Source organism: Peromyscus leucopus, chromosome 9, assembly GCF_004664715.2.
Source record: "Peromyscus leucopus breed LL Stock chromosome 9, UCI_PerLeu_2.1, whole genome shotgun sequence".
NCBI lineage: Eukaryota > Metazoa > Chordata > Mammalia > Rodentia > Cricetidae > Peromyscus > Peromyscus leucopus.
The window spans coordinates 110,420,861-110,448,687 of record NC_051070.1 but is presented as its reverse complement, the minus strand read 5'-3'; the positions used below and the strand labels follow the sequence as shown (position 1 = coordinate 110,448,687).

At 44.9% G+C, this 27,827-nt stretch overlaps 1 protein-coding gene across 15 annotated transcripts in view; it reads right to left on the bottom strand.

The window, feature by feature from the left end:
- Positions 1 to 27,827, bottom strand: part of Cacna1d (calcium voltage-gated channel subunit alpha1 D) — a 304,291-nt gene that overhangs the window by 125,965 nt on the left and 150,499 nt on the right. For 11 of the 15 annotated variants that reach the window (XM_028860844.2, XM_028860848.2, XM_028860845.2 and 8 more), the window contains exons 5-8: positions 19,042 to 19,184; positions 14,865 to 15,017; positions 14,246 to 14,442; positions 6,849 to 6,952 (exon numbers count right to left, since the gene is read on the bottom strand). In XM_028860844.2, coding sequence (XP_028716677.1) covers positions 6,849 to 6,952; positions 14,246 to 14,442; positions 14,865 to 15,017; positions 19,042 to 19,184 — 597 coding nt within the window. Of the gene's footprint in view, positions 1 to 6,848; positions 6,953 to 7,518; positions 7,623 to 14,245; positions 14,443 to 14,864; positions 15,018 to 19,041; positions 19,185 to 27,827 lie in introns of all 15 variants that reach the window. The other 4 variants (XM_028860851.1, XM_037208760.1, XM_028860846.2 and 1 more) reach the window with 1 other exon arrangement.

Here is a 27,827-nt window from a genome sequence, read left to right as displayed (position 1 = left end):
TTAGTCATTTGCCAAAAGGGCTTTGTTGTCTGAGACATGGATTCTCATTAACTCAGTACATTACATTTCTACTCTCCAAGATGGACCAATGGTTATCTCAGGACCCTGTTATCCCTCTTAACTTTGCAAGCAACTGGACTTCTTTCCTAAGATGTAGATCTGTCAGAGGTGTGGACACCTGAGGGGATTCTGCTGTTCACCCTCTATCAGTGCATACTGGTAGGGAAATTTAAATTGTCGTGCAAAATATGTAGATCAACTATTCCCAGAGCATCTGTCTTCACTCAGAAAATAGCCGTAAGCGACACCTCCTCCTCCTGGTGCGCTTGCCCCACGAGCCAGGATTCGAGAAGACATCAGAGACTTCCTAGCTCACGATGCCATGAATATAAATGAAGCCCAGTCTACCTCGCCATGGTGTAAGCCCGACTCTATTCTGGCACAGTCTGCTGTCTCCCCGTGACATCATCGCCTCCCCTCCCCATTTGCTCTGTAGACCATCGTTCTTTATTTGAGGAAGCCAAGGCTTCATGAAGGCAGCCATGCTTTGTCTTTGTCTATGCCTGATGTTTTATTCTTCAGAATAGTCTAGGAAGTCAGTTTCAGAAAGACGAACCGTTCTGAAAATTGCTCTGCTTTTTTTTCTTTTTCAATGTTTTGCTTTCTACCCAGGTTGCTCCTGAACTCTTAATCGAGATAAACAGGCCTGGTGATGGTTAATCTCCATTGCCAACTTGACTGCACTTGGATTGTTCCACAGGCCTATCTCTGGCCTATCTGTGAGGGTATTCCCAGAAAAACTTAACAGAGGAGGAAACCCCCACCTGAGTGAAGATGGCACCATCCACAAGCTGGGGCCACAGCCTGAACACACCGGGAAAAGCGAGTTCGAGTCCCTCCGCTTCTGGATGTGGACGGGATGTGACTAGCTTCCTCAGGCTTATTGCCAAACCTTCCCATCACTGTGGACTGCATCCTCTCAAGCCACAGGCCCCAACAAACCCCTTCTCCTTCAGGCGCCTCTGCCAGGAATTCTGTCACCACAAACAGCAAAGTAACTAATACTGACCTCCATCAGTAGAAAATTTGGGAAGTGATTTTTAAAGAAGTCTGTGGCTTACACAGACACAAAATTAATTTAGAGCCAAATGGTTCCGAAGTTACAGACACACAGGCTTAGTTTACATTCAGTTTTATGTCCTGAAAGCAGGCTTATGAAGAACATTTATTGCCTGACAACATACAAGGCCTGCTTTGGAAAAAAACTATTTCAAATATTTTTGTGAGATGTTAGCAAAAGCCTTGGATTCCCAGACCAGTGACAAATGACCTTAACCTATTATTTCAAGCAGGCCCAGGAGGGAGCTTACATAGTAATATATTTTAGACGATTGCCTTCCATCATTTACATACTTATAGAATAAGACATTTAAACATATTGTATAGCTTTGATTTCTCACTAATACAAACCGAGCTTGGCCAATGGCTATTATGAGCTGGCTTAGAAAGGCTGGCTTGTTCCAGATTGCCTACACATTCTTTCTAGAACCTGACAGTAGCCCCTAAGGGGTCTACATTCTGCAGTTCTCTGAAGGCTCCCTCCACAAGACTGGAACCAGCAACGGCTCCATGTGCAGACACACTGATGAGGAAAGTCATCTCAAAGAGGGAAGGATTTGACCCAAGTCACACAAGTGCTAAAAGGCAGAGAGGACACAAATTGTAGTGATTTGAGCTGGCATGCTTGAGAACTGCATTTCGGAATGTCGTCCCTGCCACTGACGCAAAGGAAAGGAGTCTTCACCACATATACTGCCAATAACAGTGACTTTAGTCTACGTACAAAATAGTTTATAACTGACAAAGAACTCCTATGCCCCATGGTCATCTCCTGCTGGCAAGGTGTATGGGGTGTGTGTGTGTGTGTGTGTGTGTGTGTGTGTGTGTGTGAGAGAGAGAGAGAGAGAGAGAGAGAGAGAGAGAGAGAGAGAGAGAGAGAGAGAAATAGCCTCCTAAGTTACTTCCTGGAAAAATGCAAAAATTCTCCTCTTAAGAACTTCCAGACCCCCCTAGGCTATCCCCACTTTCCCAGGGGTGGGGGTGGAGGAAGTGGAAGGAGATCTGTGAGTTGAAGATAAAGATGAGTAAAAGCCTTAAGAGCCTTCTTCACATGGTTCTCCATTCATTAGCTGATTTCAAGCTACTCTGGGAGGCAGGGAGCAAGACAGGATTATTTCTGTATTAGGAAGAGGAGACTAAAGATCAGAGTGACTGAAACCAATCACGACCATGGGATACTGGCAGGGCCAGGTCTGGCCTTCCTCAGGAGTTCAGGAGCCTAAGAAGTCTTCCTTGACCACTCAGACCTCAGCACCACAGGTATGGCAGGTGGGACCTGAAGCAGAGAACCAAGCTACCACCCAGGGGTACCACTGTGCCCTGGAGAATTTCACGGCAACTCTACAAGACCAGGCACTGGGCTGGCCATAGACACTGAGATAAACCTTGAGAGTGCCAGGATTTAAGGGAAAAGCTTAAAACTGAGGAGTACATGTTGCTAACAAGCCAGAGTAAGAAGCTAAGACACATCCACTACCTGAACTTTAGACCTAACAGGGTAGTCTTTTCAGTTCTCTGCCCATCAAAGGACCACTCTTTCAAGGACAACCAAATGGTAAGCCACAGCACTAGCTCCAGGCCATTCCTGCTCTTCCCACAGAGCATCATCAATAGAGATGGTGTCATCTGCACCCATGCTCACAGAGCATGCAATTCATGAGCTTCAGTCTCACCTTGAGAAGGAAACAAAACAAAACAAACAGCATTTTCAGAAACTCAGCCTTCGAATGCCTTAAAAATGTACAAATGCCAAATCAACTGTGTAGATTAAGATGCAACAGGACACCCTGGCTATTTGCAAAGGAAGGAGCCACAAACACACAAGTCAATGTTTATAAAGGGTTAACATAATTATATACATTTCGATTGGCTTTGAAAATTATAAATTTATAAACTCAAGTTCCATTTGCCTTTGGAATACCATCTTACAAGGACTCCAATTTGCAGTAAGGCTCATTAAGGAAGGGAATGGCTCAGTTGCCTTTAGCCTACTGGCTATGGGTGGGTTAGGACTTCTGTTGATCTTTTCTGTGTCGAACACACAGATTGCAAGCCCAGCACCACTTTGAGATCATTGGCAGCAGTTAACTCTGCAGCTCACACACGATTGAGCTGGTATGATAATGAGTACTCAGAGACGGGTAATGCCTGGGGGGGCGTTCACCAACCTAAGACAGAGCGCCTGTGTGGCCTGAGCAGGCGTCTCCATGATGGGTAAGGTGACCTGCTGATGTCCCACGCAACCCAAGTCAGAAGCTCATTTTTTAGTAAAAGGGGGGACCTGTAGGGCCCTGACCCCCCTTTGGGTAACTGTTGCCTTGCTTGCTGACCTTGACCTTGATATCCTCCCTATGCTAATTCCCTGCCAGGTTCCACCCTCCTGAATGCTTAAGGGAAGTTCCTAGTCTGTGTATCCTGCATAATGGGTGTTAACAGCTTAGATGTAAGATTATAAAACATTGGTAGCGAACTTCTGCCCTCCCGGGTTCTCTCATTGTGCTGTAAGCCTGTATTTGAGACCTCTTCCCTCCTTCAATAAACAGCATTTGGCATTAAATAAAAAAAAAAGAGAAAAGAAAAAGCAAACAAACAAAAAATAAGTAAAATAAAGGGTTAACAACCAGGCACCATGGTGTATGCTTACCATCCCAGCACTCTGAAGGCCGAGGCAGGAGGATAGCCACCAATCTGAAATAAGGATGTACTGAACAATGAGATGCTGTCTCAAACACACATACACACACACACACACACACACACACACACACACACACACGCATGCACGCACGCACGCACGCACGCACGCACGCACACAAGCAAGCAAACAAAACAAACCAAGGGCTCAGTGTCAGACACATCTGGTGTCACTGTCATCTAGTGAGTCCATATTATAATGTCATATGCATGAGGTCTTGACTGACCTAGGATGGGATGCTTGGAACCCAGTGCTTTTGAGATCACATGTTAGTCTGAAAGTCTCTTAAGGGCTGTGTCACAGAAATGTCTTCTGACATTTTGTGTCCTTCTGGCTCTATAACACCTCTACAATTAAAGTAACAATTCTAAATTTGCTTAAACAATAGCAAAAAAAAAAAAAAAGCAAATGGATAAACAAGAGGGCAGAGGCAGGCAGGTTAGTGCAGGGAACCCTCGAAGGTGGTGAGGTGGTGAGGCCCAAGGGCCCAGGCACTCTCCACCTGAGGGCCTCCCGCTCTCCCAGCAACAGCACTTGCTATACAACTTGGGCTGCAGTCTGAGCCCAAGGCTGGAGTCTGTAGCTCAGACACCTTGGCACCCCGGGCCTCGGGCCCAGAGCCAGGCCATCATCAGGAACTGGAAGGATGCTAGCCAAAGAGCTCTGCAGATCCAGCTCTGACTCCACTCAGCCTGGCTCAGCATTTCTTACCCAAGTGGCTTGGGGGGCTAGAGGGGAGGAGAGGAAAGGGAGTGTGCACCCCCTAGGAGTCCGAGCAGATCATGGGCCAACAGCTAAAATCACCAGGACATCTTAGGTTTGCTTTTTGACATCAAAGCATCATCTGCTTTCTCCTTCATAGTTTTCTTTTAATATAAAAATCATGCCTTTCAAAAAAACCTTGTTCTTTTTCTTCAAGGTACATTTCAGTAAACTGTCTGGCGAGGACGTGTGCTGTCTTTAACCCTCCTGCTTTGGTCCCTCCTACAAGGCTTCACGCCGGACCCCCGTCATTATAACGGGATGCCCCTGCCTCCATCTTCTGTTTTTAGCTTTTTTAAACACCTCACGATTTGGCTGGCTTGTATCTCTGCTTCATCATGCTGGGGCAACAGTTCCTGCTCAGAGAGGGGGAACTAAAGATAAGGCATGTCACTGGCACTGTTAAAATTAGTGGTTTCCATGGCCTCCGTCAGTTTGGTTGGGTTCGGGAGACATGGGGCGCCAAGGAACTCACAACACAGTTGCAGCTGCTGGCCTTGTTTGGGTAGTTCCTGTGGCAACGTTCTTCCAACTCGAACGGCCACTCTCACCAGGCTGACCCCAACTTCAGGCCACAGAGGCTCCAAAGGAGGGCGGTCTTGTAGCTGGGCATGGAGGCTCGTGCTTTTAACCCAAGCACTCAGAAGGATCATTTGGAGTTCAAGGCCTGTCTGGGCTATACAGTGAATTCTACACTAGCCTCGGCTACAGAATTAAGACCCTGTGTCAAAAATGAAAGAAAAAGAAGGAAACGAAAATGAATGATAAAGCCAGGGAGGAAGGCCTTTTAAAGTTTACAGTAGTCTGTAGAAGGGAGCTGAGGTGGGTGCTGGGTGCTGTCCCCCAGTTCAGTTCTCATGCCCCGTTCCTCTCACTGGTGGAGGGAGGGAGACACACTGCTCCTGAGCCACCTCCAGATGAGGGACTTGCATGCCGGTGTTTTATGGTGCAGAACTGACCCCACTCAATTCATGGCAAGGCATGTTTGGAGGGATGTGAAGGAAGGAATGCAGATGGCATCATGCCTGAGATGCAGCCTCTGAAAGAGCAAGATAAACTCACTTGGGACCAAGTCTATCAATGTGATTTCCTGAGAATTCCTGGGCTCACTGCAGTGACCAGAGCCTGAGGGAGGGGGCATGGGTACCTTCTGGGCTGCTCAGGGCAATGGCTGTGTGCTGGAAGTGATTGTGTGTATGAGTTGTTTTGTTTTGAGTTAAAAGATGGCTATTTTATTATTCCTTAAAATTTCAAATTGTACAGACTGTAAACATTAGATGTCTAATTCTTAAGACAGAGCATTTTTAGTAACCTCGCTTAAAACTGAATACAATTCTTAATTAGATATTTTATCTTAACTATCATGCAGCAACACAAATAGAATTAAACAAGTATGACTCTAATGATGAGAAACCCATAGTATTTTTCAGGCCAAAATCAATCTCCCACTTGGGGAACTGCTTTTGAGAGAGCCCCCAGCCCACTTTGATGGGGGTACTCCACTGCCTGGGGTACCTCAGAGATGTCGAGATTCACATCTACTCACGGGGCCTTTGGAATACCATCTCCCACCACAGTAGGGCTCAGCCCCACAGCCCAAGGCTCTTCTCAAGCCCATCTCCCCTGAACCTAATAAACGGAGGGTAAGTACAGAGGCAAGCATTAAACAAGATGAACTTTTAACATGGTGACCAAAGGATGAGGCCAATAAAGCCACAGGGAACATGTGTGTAACAGCTGAACATCATTCTGTATTAAGAAAACATGAAAGCTGAATCAGAGGCACAACTCACGTAGTGACAGCAGTGACCAGTCAAGCTACTCAAGGGTCCCAGCCTCAGGAAGGCGGGGTTTGAAACTGCTGGGTACTTATGTACTAACCTAGTCTTTACCAGAGACTCTGAAACACCACTATTTATAATATGCTGAGTGTGACTAAAGAGGGCCAGGTCATGTACTAATGTAATGAAACCGGCGAGAGATCAAAGTCCCTCTCTGGGGGAGACCAAGGCTAGGAAGCCTTTTACTTGCTTGGAATTCACCTCTAAGGGAAAGATTTTCATTAAGTTAACAGTGCTCGGCAAGCGTCAGAAACACAGAATCTCACAGACAGATACAGGCAGAAAGAATCACAGTTCAATCCAAAAGCAACACACAGAGGGGGCATCAGAGTCCAAAGGCATGCAGAGAGGCCACTGGGGAGCAGCTGGGAGACACAGGGCTGCCTCCCACGTGGCAGCAGAGAGTGTACAACAGGGATCCAACTGCTTACCCACTAAGGACACCAAGAACCAGGTTAAGGACGAAAAATGAGCCAAGGATGATCAGACTAACAAAATACACCCATGGCCATTCCCATCCTATCGCATCATTTACCTGTAAAATGTAAGGAGATCAGTTATCAGTAATCCATTGACTAAAGAACAGAGTCCCGGTTGCAGCTGCAGGACCACTCAGGGCTTTGGTTGAAGGTTAGTGTTCTAGGGAAGGGCTGGAGTGAGTGGGGGTCCTTGCATTGTTTTCCTCAGGGTAGGGCAAGCCCTAAGGCTGAAGTCTTCAGGAAGGGACTCTCCAAAGTCAGCCTAGAGTACTCATCTAGCTACAGTTTTGTGCCAATTAATAGGCATTATATTTGGATCCAGATCAAGAAAGCAATCATAAATGTATCTCATTTTAGGACAGACAAAAGGCCAAGCAAGGGAAATTATTTAAATCCCAAGAAACAATACTGATTAATTCATTCCTGGTCAATAATCTCTCCATGGCTCTCTTTCATGACAGCTGGTGAAGTTCCAGGAAATAGCTTGGTTTGGGAAACCTCAGCAGAAGTGAGAGCAATACAAAAGGAGAGTACCCACCCACTGGCCCCTCTAGCAAAGCCTGTGTGGTCTTGGCAACTGTCCTCAGGACTCTGCTTTCAAGAGGAAAGAGATGTAGCTTACCCGCTCAATACACCAAGTACAAGATTTAGTACGAAAAATGACCCAAAGATGACGAGACTCACAAAATACACCCAGGGCAATTCAAATCCCATAGCATCATTCATCTGTAAGAAACAAGATGGGCTCATAGGCGTGGGTTAATAGGAGAATCTAACAAAGAGAGAGGGTCACATTAGAGAGAACAGTCTATACATTGAATTAAACATTTACTTAACGGAAATCAGAGACAGCAGCAGCCAGCAGACATTCATTACATATTCCCAACACACACAGGCACACAAGCATGCCTGCACACACAAAAGAAGACTCATGGAGGCTTCAGGCCAAACAGCAGGTCTTGGTCCTAGGCAGGGAAATGAGCTGAGATCTGGCTCCATCCCAGGACCCTGTCCTGACGAGCATCTTCCAGGGGAAGGCTCAGTAGAGGGTAGAGCTAGTGTTTTCCTGGATCCTCATGGCTGCTCCACCCCGGGTATTAGCCCTACCTGCTTTTAAAATTGGGTGGAAGTGGAAGTCTTAATTAGAGAGTCAAGCCTGTTATATGTGACTCTATAAACTCTTAAAAAAAAAAAAGAAAGAAAAGAAAAAGAAAACAAAACCAAAAAACTAGCTGGGCATGGTGGCACATGTCTTTGATCCAGCACCTGGGAGGCAGATGGACCTCTGTAGTTCAAGGCCAGCCTGATCTACACTGAGAGTTCCAGGCCAGCCAGCTATACAGTGAGACCCGCTCTCAAAATAAATAACTATATCTAAAATAACTACCATCTATTTGAAGCTAATCATCCCATCTATCTACCCAAGGACGCCTGGCCCACCTCAGATTTGGATTATCCGCAGCCCGTGAACACAGTACTACTAAATAAACATGGAAACAAGACTGTTTCCGAGGTTAATAGCTGCCATGTGTTCGGGACGATTTGGGAATGGGTTTCTCTCTCAGCTGTACCCATTAAGAGAACCTGGCTTGAACTGCAGCCTTCTCCACCCCAACTCTGTGACCTGACAGGTGTTCAAAAAGCCAGAGAAGCAGCTGACTGCTCACTCAGGCATGGCCTTCTTGTCAGGGATGGTTTGGGAGTCAGCTGCTTGCACAGAGGTGTGTGATGGGTCACAGCTGGATGGAACTTTCCAGCAGCACAGGTCAGTGTTCAGTGGGACAAACTCTTCCTTGAGGCAGGAGATGTTAAGATGTTAGCAATCAGGTAACAGAGTAAATGACTCCAGGCCCTGCCCTGCAGGAGCACCCTGACTCTTCAGCCAGTCAATAATCCAGACAGGCCAATCACTCTTCCTGGCAGGTGCAAACCCTTAGGGTTTTTCAGCCCTGTGCCTTTTTGCACATTATCTGCTTCCAGGTTTTAGCTTTACAAAAAGAGGCTCATGCATTTCACAATGTTTGCCTCGTGCAGAAGCCAAACAGGAAAAGGGAACATTAGAAGAAAAAGAAAAAAAAAAAACACAAAAAAACCAAAAATCTAACATCTGTCGCTGAAGTCTAGGGAGAGGGCATTAACTCCCCTATGAAACACCTGTTCGGCCACATGAACACTGATGTTTAATAGAACCCCTATCCATCTGCACATCGGCAATGAGAGGAATGAATGAGCCAGGGCCATGGCTCCAATTGTTGATCTAATTAAGTTGGATAAACTAATTTCGGCAGGAAGGCAGAGGGTAATTCTTCCAAAGCAACTACACCACCAAACTTACTTAAAAAGCCACACGCAGGGGGATGAAACAGGCTGCCTGGTGTGGTGGACAGAGCTTTGGCTTTGGATCGACACCTGGGGCAGACATTTCTAGCCTCTGCTGGAGCAGGGTGTGTACGTGGCAGAGGAGGGATTGACCCAGGGCAGGGCTCTCATTAGACACCTTACTCGTGAGACTGGCCAAGTCTGCTGACCAGGCCATCTGCCCCACCTGCCCTCCTGGGGCCTCAGCAGCATCTGAGGCAAGCTGTGGTGACAGCAGCCGCGGGGACGTCTCATTTAAGAAATGAAGATGCCTTGGAATTTCTTGGGAGGTAGGTGCTTTGCAGACTCGCATCTTCTCAAGTCACTGTCACCCAGAAGGACAGCTGAGGAGGACTGAGGGGGGAGGCAGGAGCTAGGCACAGCCAACCGGAGCTTCTCCTCTCTTTGCCAGATGAGAAGAAACTTAAGCTCTCGGGGCCAGTCTTTCTCCCCACACACCTGCTGCGGAGCTGAGTCCTCAAAGCTGATCATACACATGGGCATGGGGGGGGGGGTGGAATCACAACTTCTGGGCTGGTTCCCCAAATACCCACATGGAAGATATGTTATCTGCTCAGGGCTGCGTATCTGTCCGCATGGTCTTCATCAACAGTGAAGACACCAGCATGAAAGAAAGCACTTCAATTTAGATTAATTTTTAAAGTATTTATGTCAGTCTCATCATAAAGGGCCACCTGGCACCCAAGACAATTTCCTATTTCACTTCAGTTTTCTCTTATTTTATTTGTTTGTTTGTTTGTTTATGTATTTATTTGGTTTTTCAAGCCAGGGTTTCTCTATGTAGTTTTGGTGCCTGTCCTGGAACTCACTCTGTAGCCCAGGCTGGCCTTGAACTCACAGAGATCCTCCTGGCTCTGCCCACCGAGTGCTGGGATTAAAGGCGTGTGCCACCACTGCCCGGCTTCTTCTTCTTTTTTTTCCCTCTTATTTTAAAAAATAGGCTTAACTGCCCACGTATGCCTCAAGTTAAAGGAAAGCATAAGGGTTTCCGGTTTTGCTAACTCTCAGAAGATGCTGGAGTGCCTCAGAGCACGGACTGTGGGAAAGGCAAGCATGGCTGCTTGGGCACAGAAGAATTTCCCAGGGGCTTTGACTGAGAGGCGCTGTCAGGGGATCAAGTACTTCTGAGGTCTGTCGGCCAGCACCCCCACAGCCCTGTGCACCCCTGAGGAGAAAGCTTGGTGCTGACAAGAGGTTATAGGGGACTCAGATAGCACTCTCCTAAAACCAGTACTTTGACATTAATTTGCTACATTCAAAATATTTCCTCTGAAGAAAACAAATAAACAAAATCCTCAAAGTTGAAGGAAAAAAGAGCATGTCTATATGATGCTAATTGTTCATCTTGTAGACAAGGACATCAAAACCCAGAGGGATCCAGAAACTTGCCCTGTCCAGCTCTTTCTCTGCCCTGCACTATTGTCTCTATGGACATCTGCGTGAGCTGAACAGCACTTTAAATACGTTTGTGGAGCTCACTTTATGAAAAGTCTACAATGTATTTCCCCAGCAGCAGTTCATGATCCCAACTCCCCACATCTCCAAATAGCTCTGCTCCAGGTGTGTGCCTTTGTGCACATCTCTCTCCAAGATCCTGCCAGACATTTGCCAGAAACTCTTGAGAGTTATGACCTAGGTGCACTGAAGAACACAGACTAAATATAAACTTGTCTAGATGCAAAGACTTTGTCCACCATATACAAAACCCCAAATTGAGGAATTGGTTTTCAATTGAGATTTAAAACTGAATTTCCTTTCTCTTCCAAGAGAGTAGATAAAAATACTCAGACACAGCCCATCTACACCAGTGAGGGAATGGGCTCAGTCCAGTGGGTTCACGGGTGGCAACAGTCATGTGTATTTGTTGAGCACTCACTTTAGGCCAGGCTTTGTGCTGGACAGAGATGTTCTGTTCAGGGACACAGCTGTGTGGCTTCCAGCTGACTGTGGCCCATAAAGTATTAGGAAAGTTTAGTTCCTTGGCTCCTGCCTATCTTTATGATGAGCTAATAAATGCAATCAACAAGTGATTAAAAATAATCCTGATGTGTTTCAGACAGTAAGGTCTTAAAGAACACTCTAGAGGACATTACTCAGCTGCCCTCTAGTGTTACAGAAGGATCCATAAACCACTGGCAAGTGGAAGAATAAAGAGGAAAGCATACTGGGTCCCAGTCTAGGCCAGCTGCCCCTCAACTGTGATCTGAAGGCCAAATCTACTTTTCTTTTATATGAGTCTCAGAAGCTAAGAACGGACTTCCTGTTTTTCAATGGTCGTGGGCATGGGGGTAGATACAAAGGAGAACGCTCTATGATATATGAAAGTCATAGGGAATTCAGATTTCAGGGCCCATACATGAAATCCAGCCAAGACAGAGCCCTATCCATTCAATTATGCTTACTCCATGGCTGGCTCCAAGCTCAGTGGCTGAGCTGATGGCTGGGATGGCGATCACATGCTGCGGGCCTAACGGTTTACTCTTAAGCCCCTTATTAAAATGTTCACAGGTCCCCACCCTTAATCAAAGACTACAACCCTTGTTGGAAGGCCCTGGGGATGCTCACGGGTCTCTTTCGACAGCACTGTCTCCATCCTCAAGATCTCAGCTCTGCTATGACAGAGACTAGAGTAATGTTGAGGAATATGTGCTCCCCCATCATAATAAAGGTGTTATGTAATTTAGAGGCTCTAATTAAATTGTCCAATTATTAATTACGTTATTGTCATAGCAACAATAAAGATCATTTTATCATCACAGGTGATACTTAAAAGTTCTAAAAAAAAAAAGTAAATGAAAACTGTATTTCTGGGTATATGACGTTTTCTCTTCTTCGGTCACACACTCTTGAAATTTTCTCTGCATGGTAACAGGACAATTGCTGTGAGAGAATTGATGTGCAAAAATATAAGATAAACTAGAAAATTGTCCATTAGTCGAGGCATGTTGGATCATCATCTGGCAACTCACCATGACAATAGAAGACAAGGTTGAGACAGTCACAGACTTTTACTTTTTTAAAAAATGAAAAAACTGTTCTCTCCTGTTTAGGGGAGGGAATAGGCAGAGCTTGGGCTTTGGGGATGATGTGCTCTATTTATCAGCCATTTCAGGAGAAGATTGGGACTGAGGTTTTGCTCTGCTCAGGAGCTGCAGTTTAGGAATGAAAGCCAACAGTTCACCCAACCCTGGAGCTCTGTGGCTAACAATGTCTGCCCTTCCTCTCCATGAGAAGGTATTGCTGGTGGCTATAATTAACATTTGTGTCTACAGATACACACACACACACACACACACACACACACACACACACACACACACTCCTACAACAATCAGAAAAAGGGATGAAGGACAAACAGGCTACAGCAAGTTGGTGATGCTCATTCTCCACTTAACAGAATACACAGTCGACCCTCAGTATCTGCAGGGACCAGGCACAGCCAAAGCTGCCGAAGCCCCTTCGATAAAAAAGCACAGTATCTGCATATGACCTATATCCACATGCCCCCATATTCTTTAAATCACCTCGGGACTACGTTTAATAACCATTATACTATTGTTTAGGGAGTAATTACAAAACAAGTCTGGACATAGTCAATGAGGATGTTTTTTCCCCTAAGTTATTTTCAATCGGCATTTGGTTCAATCAGCCATGGATTGAACCTATGGATGGAGGATCCGCAGATACGGAGGGCCGGCTGTATAGGACCGCCTACAGTCTCACAAGCATAGCGTTTACCGGTGAAGGGAAGCAAACCCATGGCTAAGCATCAGATGGTGCATTTTCTGAAGGTAGAGAGTGGTAGGAAACCATGTCAAGTTTAGGATTTAGAAACTATCAGAAGCTGCTTCTCCGTTTCTAAGCCTTTTAACCAAGAAGCTGCCTAGTCAAGAAATACTGTTAATATCCTCTAAAGCAGTGGTTCTCAACCTTCCTAATGCTGCGACCCTTTAATACAGTTCCTCATGTTGACCCCCCAACCACAAAATCATTTCCTTGCTATTTCCTAACTGTAGTCTTGATACTGTTGTGAATCACAATATAAATAGCTGATATTTGATTCCCCCCCCCTGGGGGGGTTGTGACCCACAGGTTGAGAACCACTTCTCTAAACAATTAACTATTGGAATACTAGTTTGACAGGATTTGGATTTGGGCTCAAAATCTACGCGCTACTGTATTTACCAGCAACTCATCTACTATGGGGTAAAAATTATTTTTACATTTCTGTGAGCTTTAAAAATTCTGCCTATACACCAAGTCACTTGGGGAAATGGCTGCTGTACTTTATTTACAGCCAACCTTCCTGGCTCTGCCAATGAGAGGAATCAGACCCTAGTCACCAAGAGGTTAGTCACCCATTCGAGGGTCAACCAGCCCTATACTTTGACTCATCTATCATTCCTGCCAGAGCGCTTTGGCTCAAGAGAGAGAGAGAGTGTGGAGGCAGGACTTGCTCTGGCCTGGCTGACAGTGATGCTGGGGATATGGGAGGGAAGTGGAAAGGAAGAAAAATTAGTGGTGAGCCGTGGTCTCATAAAGTTATGGAAGCATGAAAGGGGCCTGGCTGTGTCTCCCACCTTCCCTTTAGGATCTAGTAAAATAACTGCCTTATGTACAGACTGGGAGTCTGGGCGCCTCTTCCTTAGGAAATGTTGCTCTAGATCGCTCAGTTGAATCAGGACAGCCATGGCCTCCAGAGTTCCCCGGAAGGGATTAGTGGGCAGGAGCAACCACAGGTAAGAATAAGTCCCCCAGCAGCACTGGGGGCGTGAAGGACTCCAAGGCCAGGAGCTAGTGCCATGCAGCAGCCTTCCAGGGCTGGGGCATTCCGCTAGGGCAGGGGGAGGGGCTCACCAAGTGAAGAGAGGGCCTAAGTCTGCTTCCCTTCACAAAGAACTGACCTCCAGGGCTCCGTTCTCGGCAACTGCTCTCAACAACATGCTGTGAACGCTCCTTGAGTCTCTTACCCAGTAGAGTACGTCCGTCCAGCCCTCCATGGTGATGCACTGGAACACAGTGAGCATGGCAAAGGCAAAGTTATCAAAGTTAGTGATGCCTCCATTGGGGCCAACCCAGCCACTCCTACACTCCGTGCCGTTGGCCGTACACTGGCGTCCATTCCCTGAGAACGCACATGGAGCTGGGTCCTCTTCAGCTACGATATCTGCGGAGAAGGAAGCAGAGGGCCGTTCAGAAGGGAAACACCAGGACTCCTGCTAACCCAACACCAGCACCCCTGCCACTTCAGAATCTCCCTGAGCTCCACTCGGAACAGCCCCTCGCCAGTGGAGCTCCGTTTCTTCCGGACACCCACCACCATCGCTCTGCACTCACATCTGCAGTACCTTTCCTGGGCTGACAGGATGGTGTGTCCTGCTTTGCCCCGTGCAGGCCTCCCCCCCCCATCTTATCTGCTAGGACACATTCCACAGGCAATCAGGATGGGAAAGGAGAATAAATTCCCATTTATCCTCAACACAGTTCACACAAAGAGAGAACAGACGGGAGGAAAAGGCTCAGGAGACCAGCACCTCCCCCAAACCAAAATGTTTTCATGTCTGGTTAATAACTGCTGCCATTACTCACCTGAGTCAGCAAAAAAACATGTTTTGTGCATTTTTCCAATAAAAAGTTCCAATCCTATAATAGCATAGATGATAATTACAAATAATACCAAAAGGGCTATGTGAAGGAGGGGGACCATGGCTTTTATAATGGAGTTCAGAACAACTTGTAAACCTAGGAGAAAGAAAAATCCATTTGTGAGTTAGGAAGACACTTCAAATGTATCATAAATATAATCCCGAGTGATGCTTGCTCTACTTATGACATACGGCACTAAGTAGAGCTATTTCAAAGCTGCTAATTAATACTAAGCCTAGATATGAGATGAGATAAAAAGAGACTCTTAAAGATCATTTAATCCAACTCCTTCACTAAACAGCTGTGAAGAACTAAGGCCCAGAGAGGAGTAGCCAGCAATAGAATTATTTATTCACTTATGTATTTTTTATATCCATTTAACAGGACCACCCAAATATGCAAAATATGGGGGGTAGTGCTTTGAGTAATATAAAGATGAATTATACAAAGCCGCTCTCTCAAAGAGGTGACAGTCTAGAAGGAAACATAAGGATTTGACACAAATTCCTCTCGGGTAGTATGCAAACACTGTACGAGAAACAGCAAATGGAAAATTCAAGAGGAACTTAGCACTGGCTCTGAGCAGGGTGAGGACAGAGGACCTGAAGTAGTTTCCCTCTTGTCTGGGCCTGAAGATGGACACCCACAGGGAGGCTTCGGCAGAAAACCCAAAAGGGAAGTAAGCAGTGTACAGTGTGAGCTGGGGTGGGGTCTCATCACAACTAGTCATAATGGCCATCAGCAAAGACGCCACAGCCATGCTACACTGGGTTTTGAATTTGGGACCTGAGTCCACCAGCAAATGTTGCCTCAGGGAGAGCAAGTGGACAGCAATCAGCTTAAAAGGCAGAGGGGTTTCCCGGCTCAGCGCTTAGCATCTTACACCCCCCAGCACTCAAACATCAGCCTCTGCATGGCTACTCACTCCTTTTCTCTTTCTTCCCCTTCTTATTTTCCCAAGGTTTATTCAAAGACAGAAAGAAAGAACAGAAGAAGCTAACCTACTTAGAGTTAAAACAAAGCAGCAATGGAATAAGGCAAGAAAAAGAAAAGAAGCCCTCGCAGCTACAACCGCCTGTCTCCCCTGGTAAACATGTGGGAAGAGGCAGGGGACAGGCAGGACGGGAGGCTGACAAGGGGTCTTCAAGCCCAGCAAGACCCTGTCTCAATAAAACTTTCTTTGTGGCTAAAATTCGAGGCCCATCTTTAAATGTTCAAATGATTTCTTTTGAAAACAAGACTAACAAGATGATTTTTTAAAACTTTTATCTCTTGCAGGCAGTAAATGGGGGGCAGGGAGCATTGGCTCCCATATACATGGGCAGAGTCTCTTGGCTGTTATTCTGACGTTTTCTTTTCTATTTTTCTGTTTTTAGACATAGGTGAGGCCATTCTAAGGCACTCTCAAACTCTGCTGCAGCGAGCCATTTGTCTCGGGAAAATATTTATGTTTAGTGGAACTACTGTGTTTCAGATTGGCCAAACTCCTGAGATAACATCGCATTGTATCACAAACAGAGCACATATGCTTTCATTACATTTAGCTCCTTAGGACATCACCAACATGCACACAGGGAAGGCATGAGAAGGCTGCCATGCCCGGGCGAGGAGTCCTGGGTCTGGCCCTGTGTGGCTTCTCATTGGCTGTGAGAGTTCAAAAGTCACTGCCTCCCTGAGATCCTCCGAAAGACAGTGAGAACCAGCCAGAGGGGCTCCAGTGCTCTTTCCCATTTTTGTGGTCTTGGATTCTAGTTTTGTTCTTTCTTTTGTTTAAGGCAGGGTCTCACTATAATGCCCTGGAACTCACTCTGTAGCCCAGGCTGGCTCCAAACTCATTGAGACCCACCCGCCTCTGCCTCCCGAGTGCGGGGATTAAGTGTGTGCACCACTACACCATGTGCCCTTAGATTCTGATAAACATTTACCAGATAATAGAATGTGGATGGACAAAAGTCCACAAGTCTCTCTCTCTCTCCCTCTCTCCTTCTCTCTCTCTCCCTTTCCCTCTCCCTCTCCCTCCCCCCTCTCTCTCATACACACACACACACAAATATAATTTTAAATAATAATTTTTTAATGTGCTGGTGGGAAGACTCCACAGGTAAATGAGTTTGCTGCCAAGCCTGATTATCTGAGTCAAGGTAAACAGAAAGAAAGGACTTCTTCAAGCTGCCCTCTAACCTGCACAGTATGTGCCATGACACACATGCATGAGTACATGCATGTGCCTGTGTGTGTGTGCACGCACAAATAACAAATGTAATACAATTGAAAAATAATTCCACTACGTGATTCAACTACGCCCCTGTGGAATGCAATTGGCTTTCCCTTAAGGACTATCTACTCGGGTACACAGGAAAATTATATTCTGTGAAACAGACTCAATCTTCAGGAGTGAGAAGACAATGCTTTTTAAGTATAGCCATACATTCCTGGGCATTTTCAATGATTTCAGGTGCTGGAGAAGAAATCACCAAGCCCACATCTGAAAATAGCATGGCCTGCAAGTCCCAATTCCTCTCTCCCAAGCCCATTTGGATCTGAGGCAAATATTGCCTGACAAAATCAGCTAAAAGATGGGCTGAAGGTCAGAGCCGTGTTTCCCTCTGGTGGCCTGTGACAGAGTAAGACACAGACTAACACAAACTCAAATAGCCTTGTGTCTTAGAGGAAGGAAGAGTAGAAAACTGTTCTGCAGAGTTTGTGGAGTGCCAACCCTTCTGTAGAAATCTCCTTAGCCCTGGGAGCCAAGGCCAAGCCTGGCCAGTCCTGAGATTTCACTGGCAGGGGCCTCTCATACACACGCGAGCCACGGTTCCGAGTCTGCACGCAGCACACGCCACAGGCAGGCTGGCCTGCCATTTGCTCTTTAGGGGGAAAAGGCTGTCATGGTTACTTTGAAATTAGATTAAGCTGTGACAACCAAGTCTGAAGGAGCACATTTGCTCACCAAGTCTCTCATTCCATCAAGTTACACTTAGCAGTGCCAGCCATTGCCAAGGTATTTCTATTTCTCTCAATTGCTTCCAGACAGTTCTGTGGTTTTTGACTTGCACTGATCTTTTTCAATGAAAATAAATGAACCATCTGGAAAAATAAGTACACTTAAAACACCACTTCCTACATTTTAAATGTTAAATTGGAAATGTAGTATTTTTTTTTCCAGAGGAGTTTGGTGCGTTCTGAGTGCCTAAGGTTTAATAAAACTTCATGAAGACCGTCTGGGAGGAGAAGAATCAGTGTTCTGATGGCTTTATGAGCTGAGGAAAGCGGGTGTAGCCAGCAGGCCTGTATCCGTGCTCCAGCTCTGGGTAGCCCACCCCCTCAGAAGCAGCAGTGCTGGCATGGTATGAGTATGTCTACCCTCTCAAGGCCCCAGAAGATACAGTCTCACCAACGGCAGAGCTTGTGAGGCAAAGGCCAAGCAGGCTTCCTCAGCAAGGAGCTTCCCTCCCAACCCAGGTGAGCCTCAATGAGCCCAGAGGTCAGAGTCAGAAGGCAAGCAGGGCCAGGCACTGACTGACATGGTAGAGTCTACTGGAAGGCACCAGCCCCCCCCCCCACTCCTGCCAGGGTCTTCCTTCATGGTCTTGTGGGGTTCTCTTTACACCATCACACAGGGTAGTGCTGTGCTCTCTACACAGGTGTGCAAAGTGGCAGGTTCCTCCCTCTTCTCAGAGAGGGACAGGGGTCATCACCAGTGGTGGGGTCCATCGGAGTTTCCAGAAGCCCAGCCCCCCCCCATTGCTCCCCACTCACAGCCCTCCAACTTCAATATGGCTACCACTCCTAGGTGAGGCGGGCTTGGGAAGAAAGCCACAGGGCACCATCAGAGTGCAGAACTGGACAGGAAACTAGGAAGTCCCGGCCTCCTACTGCCACCCAGCCTCTCTTCATGAAGAGACTTCTGAAAAGCCATGGCAATAAGCACCATCTGTTCCTCTTTCAGGAATGTCCCAGACAGCCAAGGGGATGGTGTGCATCCTCCAGCATCAAGGAAGGCCTTACTGCGGCTGGGCCCCTACCAGGCACAGGGCAACTCACCTCGGAGCACTGTTTCCTGATCCTGAGACCCACCCAACAGGGGAAAAGCAGTACTTCTAGGGGGTAGGAAGCTTACTGGGCACTCCTGATACAAGTCGAAGTGGTCTTAACACTCGGAAGGCACGGAGGGCCTTGACATCAAAGCCTCCTGATTTGCCACTGGAGTGGTTCCCGCCTTCTGTTTCTTTGGTTAATTGTTCCAAAATTACACTAAACAATCTGAAAGAGGAAGAGAGAAACACATGTTAGTCTGTCATCCAGGTAAGCAATAAGGGGTGATAACAGTAGTTATTTTTGAACAAGTGCTAATTCTGGGTGGCTGTTAACTAAATACAAGGAAGCTAAATAAAGGCAAGAGCCTGGCCACGGAAGCCCAGCCTGCCCTGCTACCTGAAGGACCTCTGACGGGGGGTACTCAGATCTGTGTGCATGCCAACAGAGCAGCCAGAAGCAGGGACTCACTGAGGCCCCCAAGAGAACAAGGGGCACTGCCTTGATGACAATGGTCTTGGTGGCCGTGATTTTGAGCCCAAACTGTACTTCCCATCCGCCACCACGCTCACCCTCACAAAAGCCTGCTCCCACGGCATCATTGAGATCCCGTGACACACATGTGGAAACCAAGTTGACAGGAAAGGCTCATCTGCCCAAGGTAGGGCCACCAGTGGCAGGGCTAACATTTGAATCCAGGTGCATTGTTGACAAGGTCAAGATGTAGGCTCCATGAGGGCAGTGAGTTTTCATCTGTTCATTTCGTCTGTTTCAGCTCCGTTCCTAAAACAGCTCCTGGCACATACAAAGTGCTCAAGAAATGTCTGGACGGCCAAATAGATGGACGACTTCAAAGTCCCACATCTTAATGTGTTACACCTCTCCCAGCGCAGCCGCTGACACGCGCCACCTGCGGCCTCATGGAGGTATTTGTCAAAACACAGCGAATCACGGATAGATGCCAGGGAGCTGTGGTGTGCCAAGGCTAAAAGGGTTATCTAAGGGAAGGCATTAATATCGCCGTTTTCCCTTCTGAAATGGGAGTGATGTTGTATCTGGCAGCAAGGGTAAGTTCTTTTTCCTACTCTTAGGTTTTTCGGATAACGCTATTTTTGGACAATCTTCTCAGTTGACAGTTATTTTTGCTTTTTTTAAATAAATATTTATTCTTTGGAATGGTTGCTCTTTTTTTCCTGAGTAAATAATAAATTTGCCCATTGCAAATAGCATTAACTCTGGCCAATCAGATTGTGGGAATGATTGGCCCTGCAATAAAGAAACGGGTTTCTAAAGTTTAATTAGCAGCCAAAACAGAAATTCTGCCCCCTCCCTGACAGGCCTCTGGGTCACCAAGACACTAGGTCCATAAAACACAGGGTGGTCTGATTGCTGGCCTGATTGGGCACAGCACTGTGACTCAAGGGCATTTGTTTTCATAACAGAACAGCAATTAGCAAGGGCCCAGGAGGGGGAACAGCCAGGTCTCTACCTTCTCAAAGATTCTGATGGGGAGCTAGCTTGAGTTCCGACTGGGAAAACTGATCAAGGTTAGGACAGCTTTCCTATGACGTTGGCTTTTAAAAATGACTGTAAACTCCCGCAGCAAAGCTAATGTTAAAAAAAAAAAATCTCTCCTCCCCAAACCAAGTTCACAGCTTCAGAGAAACCAAGTGAGAGAAAGAAAGGCAAACTTCAAACTGCAGATGTGGAAGCCACAGGAATGTTCAACCCAAAGGGTTAGGGAAGCAACTTCTGCAGATGGTGACTGAAGACACTGTCACAAGCTGGGGTGACTGAAGACACTGTTCACAAGCCTGGGGTGACTGAAGACACTGTTCACAAGCCTGGGGTGACTGAAGACACTGTTCACAAGCCTGGGGTGACTGAAGACACTGTTCACAAGCTGGGGTGACTGAAGACACTGTCACAAGCATGGGGTGACTGAAGACACTGTCACAAGCATGGGGTGACTGAAGACACTGCTCACAAGCCTGGGGTGACTGAAGACACTGTTCACAAGCACGGGATTTTACAATGTCATTTCATCCCCCATTCTTCGACAGTGTCCTTGAAAACAGGTGAAGAATATCTCTGCTACCACACAAGAGCCTGAGTCAGAGAGACGCTTACTGCCGCTTATATTTGGTGTGGGTTGTGAAGCCTTGCTTCTCTGAGACTCAGTTTCCCCCTCAGTAAAATGAGAAAACTTCATCTCAGAGCTCTGCCCTCTCTGATCTCAGATTCTACAGTCTATTCCTCTCCTGCTCCAACCAATAATAATAGTAGTAGTGGTAATAGTAATAATAATGTGTCATGTACCTCAACACCTGAACAGATATGCACAGGGAAAGGAAGCAGAGATATGGGATCCTAGGTTATTATTAAAAGTTCTCTCCATGAGGAGAAAAGGACATGCCCAAACTGACTGAGACCCGGTGCACCAGAATGGGGACACCATGTTCTCCCTCACAAAAGTTTAAGTGACAAGCTTGAATGCCGAAAACATCTCTTGACTAAGAACCCAGAGAGTGGGGTGGGAGCTGATCCAGACCACGCTTTCTTGAAAGGAAGTAACTTCAGCCATCGCAGGCCCCTCGACCCTTGTGCGCTCACATTATTAACAGCTACATGCTAATTTCTTAATGTCTTTTTCAGTGGGAATATTGCCAAAAGTAACATGTCGCTATGGACTCAGAACGGACAACTCACTGGACAGAGAAACAGACTGTAGTTGGAAACTTTAGTGAGTGGGAATGTGATTTAGAGACATCATAATTGTTCTTTTTCTTTTCTATAATTTTTCTTCCGTTCTTGTCCATGACCAACCACAATTTAGTAAGAATTTTACTTCCTGGGTTTTTTTTCATGGTGGTAGGGACTGGGTTAATATTTTATATAAATAATCTGTGAGTTTTTTTATACTATGAAATACCATTGAATCTAGCTCTACCTTAAGTTACTTTTATCTTTAAATCAACTTCACCACAATTTATTTTTCATATGAGAAATGCACCCGTTTAAAGTTTAAATTAGCTGAGTTATGATGAACACAGAAGGAAATGCCACAAACAACCAGGGTCAAGACAGAGGATTCCAGTGTCTCCAGGTCCTCTCTCGGGCCCTCTGCAGCTGCCCATGGCTACCACTGATGGACTACTCACTACAGAGGCCTTTCCCTTTCTAGGCACTATAGAAAGGAATCCCATGGTATACTTTTTGCTTATCATAGTTTTTGAGATTCACCCAAGCTGTTACATTTGTAAGTTTATCTTACTGTTAAATAAAATACTCAATTAAGTAAACATGTCATGCTATTTTTATCAATTTACCTGTTCTGTGGCATAAAGCTATTTTCAGTTTTCCTCTATGTTAAATAAAGTCTTTCTGTGGACACATGTTTTCATTGCTTTGGATAAATACCAGAAAACTAGTAATATGGTCACTTGGTAAATGTTTATAATACTGGAAGAAAGGGGTGGGTCTTTCTAAGTGGTTTTACTGCTTCCATTCTTTAGAAGTGGTATACAAGGGTTTCAATTAGCCCACGTGCTGGCTATTTGGTCTCTTTACACCCAGTAGTCCTGGTAGGCACACAGTGCTGTTACTGTGGTTTTAATTAGCATTTCTTTACTTACTAACAATGTTCAGGGGCTAGCTGGCCAGCCACACTTTTTTTTTTTAATGAAGATCCATTCAGATATTTTGCCCATTATGTAGTGTGCTGTCTTCTTGAACAGTCTTTTATACATACTGAATGTATATATCTGACCTTAGTGTATATTTTTTAACCTCTGCGAATACACATTATATACATTTTGTTTTGCCCTCCATGAACTGCTTTTTTTCTTTTTCTTTTTCTTTTTTTTTTTTTTTTTTTTACATTTTCTTCACTCTGACTTTTGAAGAAAAGTTTTAAATTTTGGTAAAGTTGAATCTTTTCACTGTCTCTTTAATGGGTGCTGCTTTTGGACTTTTTGTCATTTGAGACAGGATCTCACATGTCCCAGGCTGGCCTTGAACTCACTACAGAGCTGAGGAAGCCCTTGATTGAATTCCGGCGCCTCCTCCACCTGTGCAGGGATTTAAGGAGGTCACCCCTGCACCTGTGCCTTAGAAAGCTTTGCCAGCCTGGGAATCACAAAAGTGTTCTACAGTATTTTCTCCTTGAAATTGTACAGTTTTAAATTGTAAATATGTGCCTATGGTTCGTGTGAAGGCAACATTTACATGTGGAGTGAGGTAAGAATAGTCTTTCATATCGACAGATAGTTGTTCCAGCACTGTTTACTGGAAACAGTTTCCTTATGCCATTGAACTAGCAAGGCATCTTTTTCTCAAATCAATTGATGGCACACACGTGTCTATTTCTAGATGCCCCTCTTTGATTCCATCGATCTTCACGTCAACTCCTAACATCAATATTGCAGTACCTTGACTCCAATAACGTTAGAGCACGCTATAAGATCAGGCTCCAGCTTTGGTCTTAAAGATTTCTTTGGCCAGTTTAGAGTCTGTCTAATTTCCATACAGATGCTACAAAAATCTTGTCAATTTTCCAAAAGCCTGCTAGTATTTAGGTTAGGATTCAATCTATACCTTGCTTTGGGAAGAAGTGGGAATGCTAACATTATCAAATCTTCCAACATGCGAGTGTGGTACCGCTCTCTGCTTCTTTGGCTTTTCTTTGGTTCCTCCCATGAAGACGGTGCCATTTTAGTGAGCTATCCGTACCTAACTAGGTCATCGTTTTAGTGCCATTGTAAATAGTAACATTAATACTTTCATTTTCTGATTGCCCATGGCTAGTATTTAGATGTTCCTATGCTTTTTATAGTGATTTTTTATCCAGAAAATTGTCATATTCATTCAGAAACTTGATTCTCTATGATTTTTTTAGTCTTAAATTCGCTGAGATTTATTTTGTGGCCCAGAATATTACCTCTCTTGGTGAAGATGTCCTAAGCATTTGAAAAGAATATGTATTCTGCTTTACTGATGGAGTTCTTTGAAAAAGTCAAGGTGGTTAGTAGTAATGTGCACCCTTCTCCCTGTCCACTACTGTGTCCTCGCCCCACTCCAGGACAGAGACCTGGGGTGCACAGCCGGACCCACTCATCTTTCTGCTCCTTTCTTAGCTCTAACAGCTTTTGCTTCGGGCATTTTGATGCCCTGTTACCAGACATTTGAGCAAAGAGCGTTCTTAGATCATCTTGATAAATTCCTTTTATCATTATGAAATGTCTCTCTTTGTGTGCCCAATCACCCCTTTTTCTAAAGTCTGCTTTGTTGGATATTGATATAGGCCCTCTAGCTGCCTTTTCTCTCCCTTTATTCACAAACCACTTGTCTTTGCATTAAAGAAAGACAAAGACAGACATTAGAAACTTGAGTCTTGTTTTTATATACGGCAGTCTGATAGACTCACGGTGTTAACTGGGCCTCTGCTGTGTTAAACCTTCCATCTTGTTGTCTGTTTTCTGTTTGTTTTTTCTTCTCTACTTTTTTCTGAATTGACTTTTTTGCTCTCGTGTTTCTTTCTACTGCATTTAGTCTTCACTTTTGCCTTAATATTAATCATTAGAGCTCTGTGTGGCTCGCGTAAGGAAAGTGTCAACAGAAGCTTTCTGTGAAGGGAGATGAGTAGACATTCTAGGACTTGCAGACTACAGGATCTCTGGGCACTGAATCAGCTTTGCCATTAAACATCAAGTAGACCAAACAGCCACACATGGAGTATAGCTGGTCACAATAAAACCTTACTTGCCAAAGTAGGTGGCGAGATGCCTAACTAATATGGAGAAGCAGGCTTACAAAGTAGAGCTGTCTCCAGGCTCTGGGGTGGAGGGCTGGTAGTTTGCCAATCTAGGCACCGGGCAGGGTTTACAATCTACACTTTGACCTGCTCACGATCTGTCTATCTTCAAACAGCGTCTTACCATTCTAGTGAAGACTCTGTCATTGTAAGTGTATACACACTCAACCACAGCCCACAATGACCCTCTCTCGTCCCTGTGATAATGTCAGAATTTTACTGCCACCAATGGTACAAATGACACAATATGTTGCTATTGTTTTGTTTTAGACAATTAACTTTAAAGAGATTTTAAAATGAGGATAAATATCTTTAAATTCACCCTGTCGGGAATTCCTCATTGTGTGTGTGTGTGTGTGTATCTTCATTTCTACCTGATGTCATTTTTTTTTTGGCCTGAAAAGCCACCTTTTAACATTTTTGGGTGTGCAAGTATGCCAGTCATAAAGTCTCAGCTTTGGTTTGTCTAAAGAAGTTTCAATTTTGACTTGCTTGAGTTTTGGAAGGAACTTCACTGGATAAGAACTCTAAGCTGACATCTCCCCCAGGACTCCAAAGGTGCATCCATTGTCTTCTGACTTGTACTTGAGATGTCTCTTCTTCCGTTTTCAGATTCTCTTTACCTTTTACTTAACTGTGGTTATGATGCACTTTCCTCTATGGTTTTTTCTGATCAAGTTTTGCCAAGCATCTTGAATTTCTGAGTTCACTCTCCATCACAGTCGGAGCACTTAGAACTATTACCTCAAGGACTTTCTTTTTCTGTCTTCCAGCCCCTTCTTCTCTCTCCCTCTTAAAAACTACTTACTGATGCATTTATGATGTGTATGTGTATGTAGCTGCATGTGTTTTATGTGCACCATATGCATATAGGTATCCACAGACACCAGAAGAGGGCATGGGAGCCCCTGGATCTGGGACTACAGAGCTGCCAAGGTGGGTTCTGGGAACCAAACTCGGGTCCTCTGCAAGAGCAGCCAGTAGTCTTGACTGCTTAGACTTAACTAAAGAGCCATTTCTTCAGCCTTTCCCTTCTGAGACTCCAAATACACACATTAGAACATTTGATAATTCACAAGTTAGCAAGGTGTTCATTTTTCCTTAATTATTATTGTTAGTGCTACATCTTTAAGTTTCCTGATTTTTTTTTTTTTTTTTTTGGTCTTTGGTATTGCCTAGTACACTAGTGAGCCAATCTTGGGACCTTTTCATTTCCTATGTTCTTTCACAACCTGAAGTTCCATGTGTTTCTTTTATTGTTCCATTCTTCCCCCACTGTAGTCATACCATAAACACAATCAGAGCTGTTGTTTTTAAACCCTTATAAAGTCCCCTGCCATCATCTCTGTAATTTCTGTGTCTGTTTCTAGTCATAGAATCTCCTTCTGTTAGTGGCCACACTTCTGCATATATCTAGTATTACCTGATTGCAGGTGAGGTACTTAGAATAATCATCTAAGTATTTAGACTTGATTTTTCCTTTGAAAAGTCTTGTTTGTTTGTTTGTTTCTTTCTTTCTTTCTTCCTTTCTCTCTCTCTCTCTCTTTCTTTCTTTCGGTAATTAAGTTACCTGCTTATCAGCTCTCTCTTCTTCAGGCTCCGTCTCAAACACTGTTATCTAAGCTTCAAGCTTTACTCTAGAGTAGGGATAGCAGAGTTTTTCTGTAAAGGATTGGACAGTAAATATTTTAAGGCTTTATATCTGGACTCCTCAACTCAATGATTGAATTGACTATGTTACAATAAAACTTTATTTATAAAAGTAGATGACAGGCCAGATTGACTAGAATTTGGTCCCCTGGCATAGTTTGCCAAATTCTACTCTAGATCTAGGTTAACTCCACTAGTAATGATTTTTCTGGGTATCTACTGACAGTCCAAGGTATTCAGTGCAGTAATTCATTCTGGGTATTTGGATAACAAACACTTTTCAATCTTTGGCAAATTCTGGTTATTATTTATTTGGAGTTTCTGCTCTCTGTCTTTCTCTTTTCCTTAACAATCTTGTTTGATTGGCCTCACAGACTGCAGCTTAGTGTCAGTCCAAACTTCAGAGGATCCCAAGGCACATGCACACAGAGCTCTCTGACTAGTTGTCTCCCTTCCCATTTTATGTTTCTCAGGTCTCCAGAATTTTATATCCTAAACTTGGTTCCCTGCTCCTATGGTGTGCTGTTGTGGGAAAATGTTCCATCAGAAAAAAAAAAAAAAAAGCCAAGGTGATCGTAGCATGGGGACACAAGAAATGACGCGAAGCATCTCCATTCTCATTGAATAAAAGTCCAATGGCAGGAAAGGCACAAGATTCTTGTTTGTTTGTTTGTTTGTTGGTTTGTTTTGTTTTTTCGAGACAGGGTTTGTCTGTGTAGATCTGGAGCCTGTCCTGGAACTCACTCTGTAGACCAGGCTGGCCTTGATCTGCCTGCCTCTTCCTCCTGAGTACTGAGATTAAAGGCATGCACCACCACCACTTGGCTTTACAAGATTCTTATAGAATCAAAAGACTTCCCAGGCTCCAGCTTACCACTCCCTGACAAGTATACCAAATAAGAGGAGGCATTTGCCTTCACGTCTATCTGCTACCTATTCATTTATATATATATATATATATATATATATATATATATATATATATATATATATTACTGCAATGGAGCCTTAGATGCCAATGTACTAAGGGAGGTTTTGCAAAACCATCCAATGGGCTAACACATTGGGTCCCATTTTCACTTCCTAGTGTGAAAGGACATTCCCAAACTTAAGCTGCTCTCCAAACAGGCAGAAAAAAGTCATCTCCAATGAAAAACCAGAGGAATCATGATACAAACAGATAACCAAAAAGATAATTCAGCTTGCCCAACTGCAAAAGGCAGCTGATAAAGCCACTGATCTGAAAACAGAGGGATGACTTTAAAAGCTCTCTTACAACTGCAGAGATGGTTCAGTAGTTAAGAGCACTTGCTGCTCTTGCAGAGGACCTGGGTTTGATTCCCAGCACCCACACAATAGCTCAGAACCATCTGTTACCTCACTTTGAGGGATATGATGCCCTTTCTAGC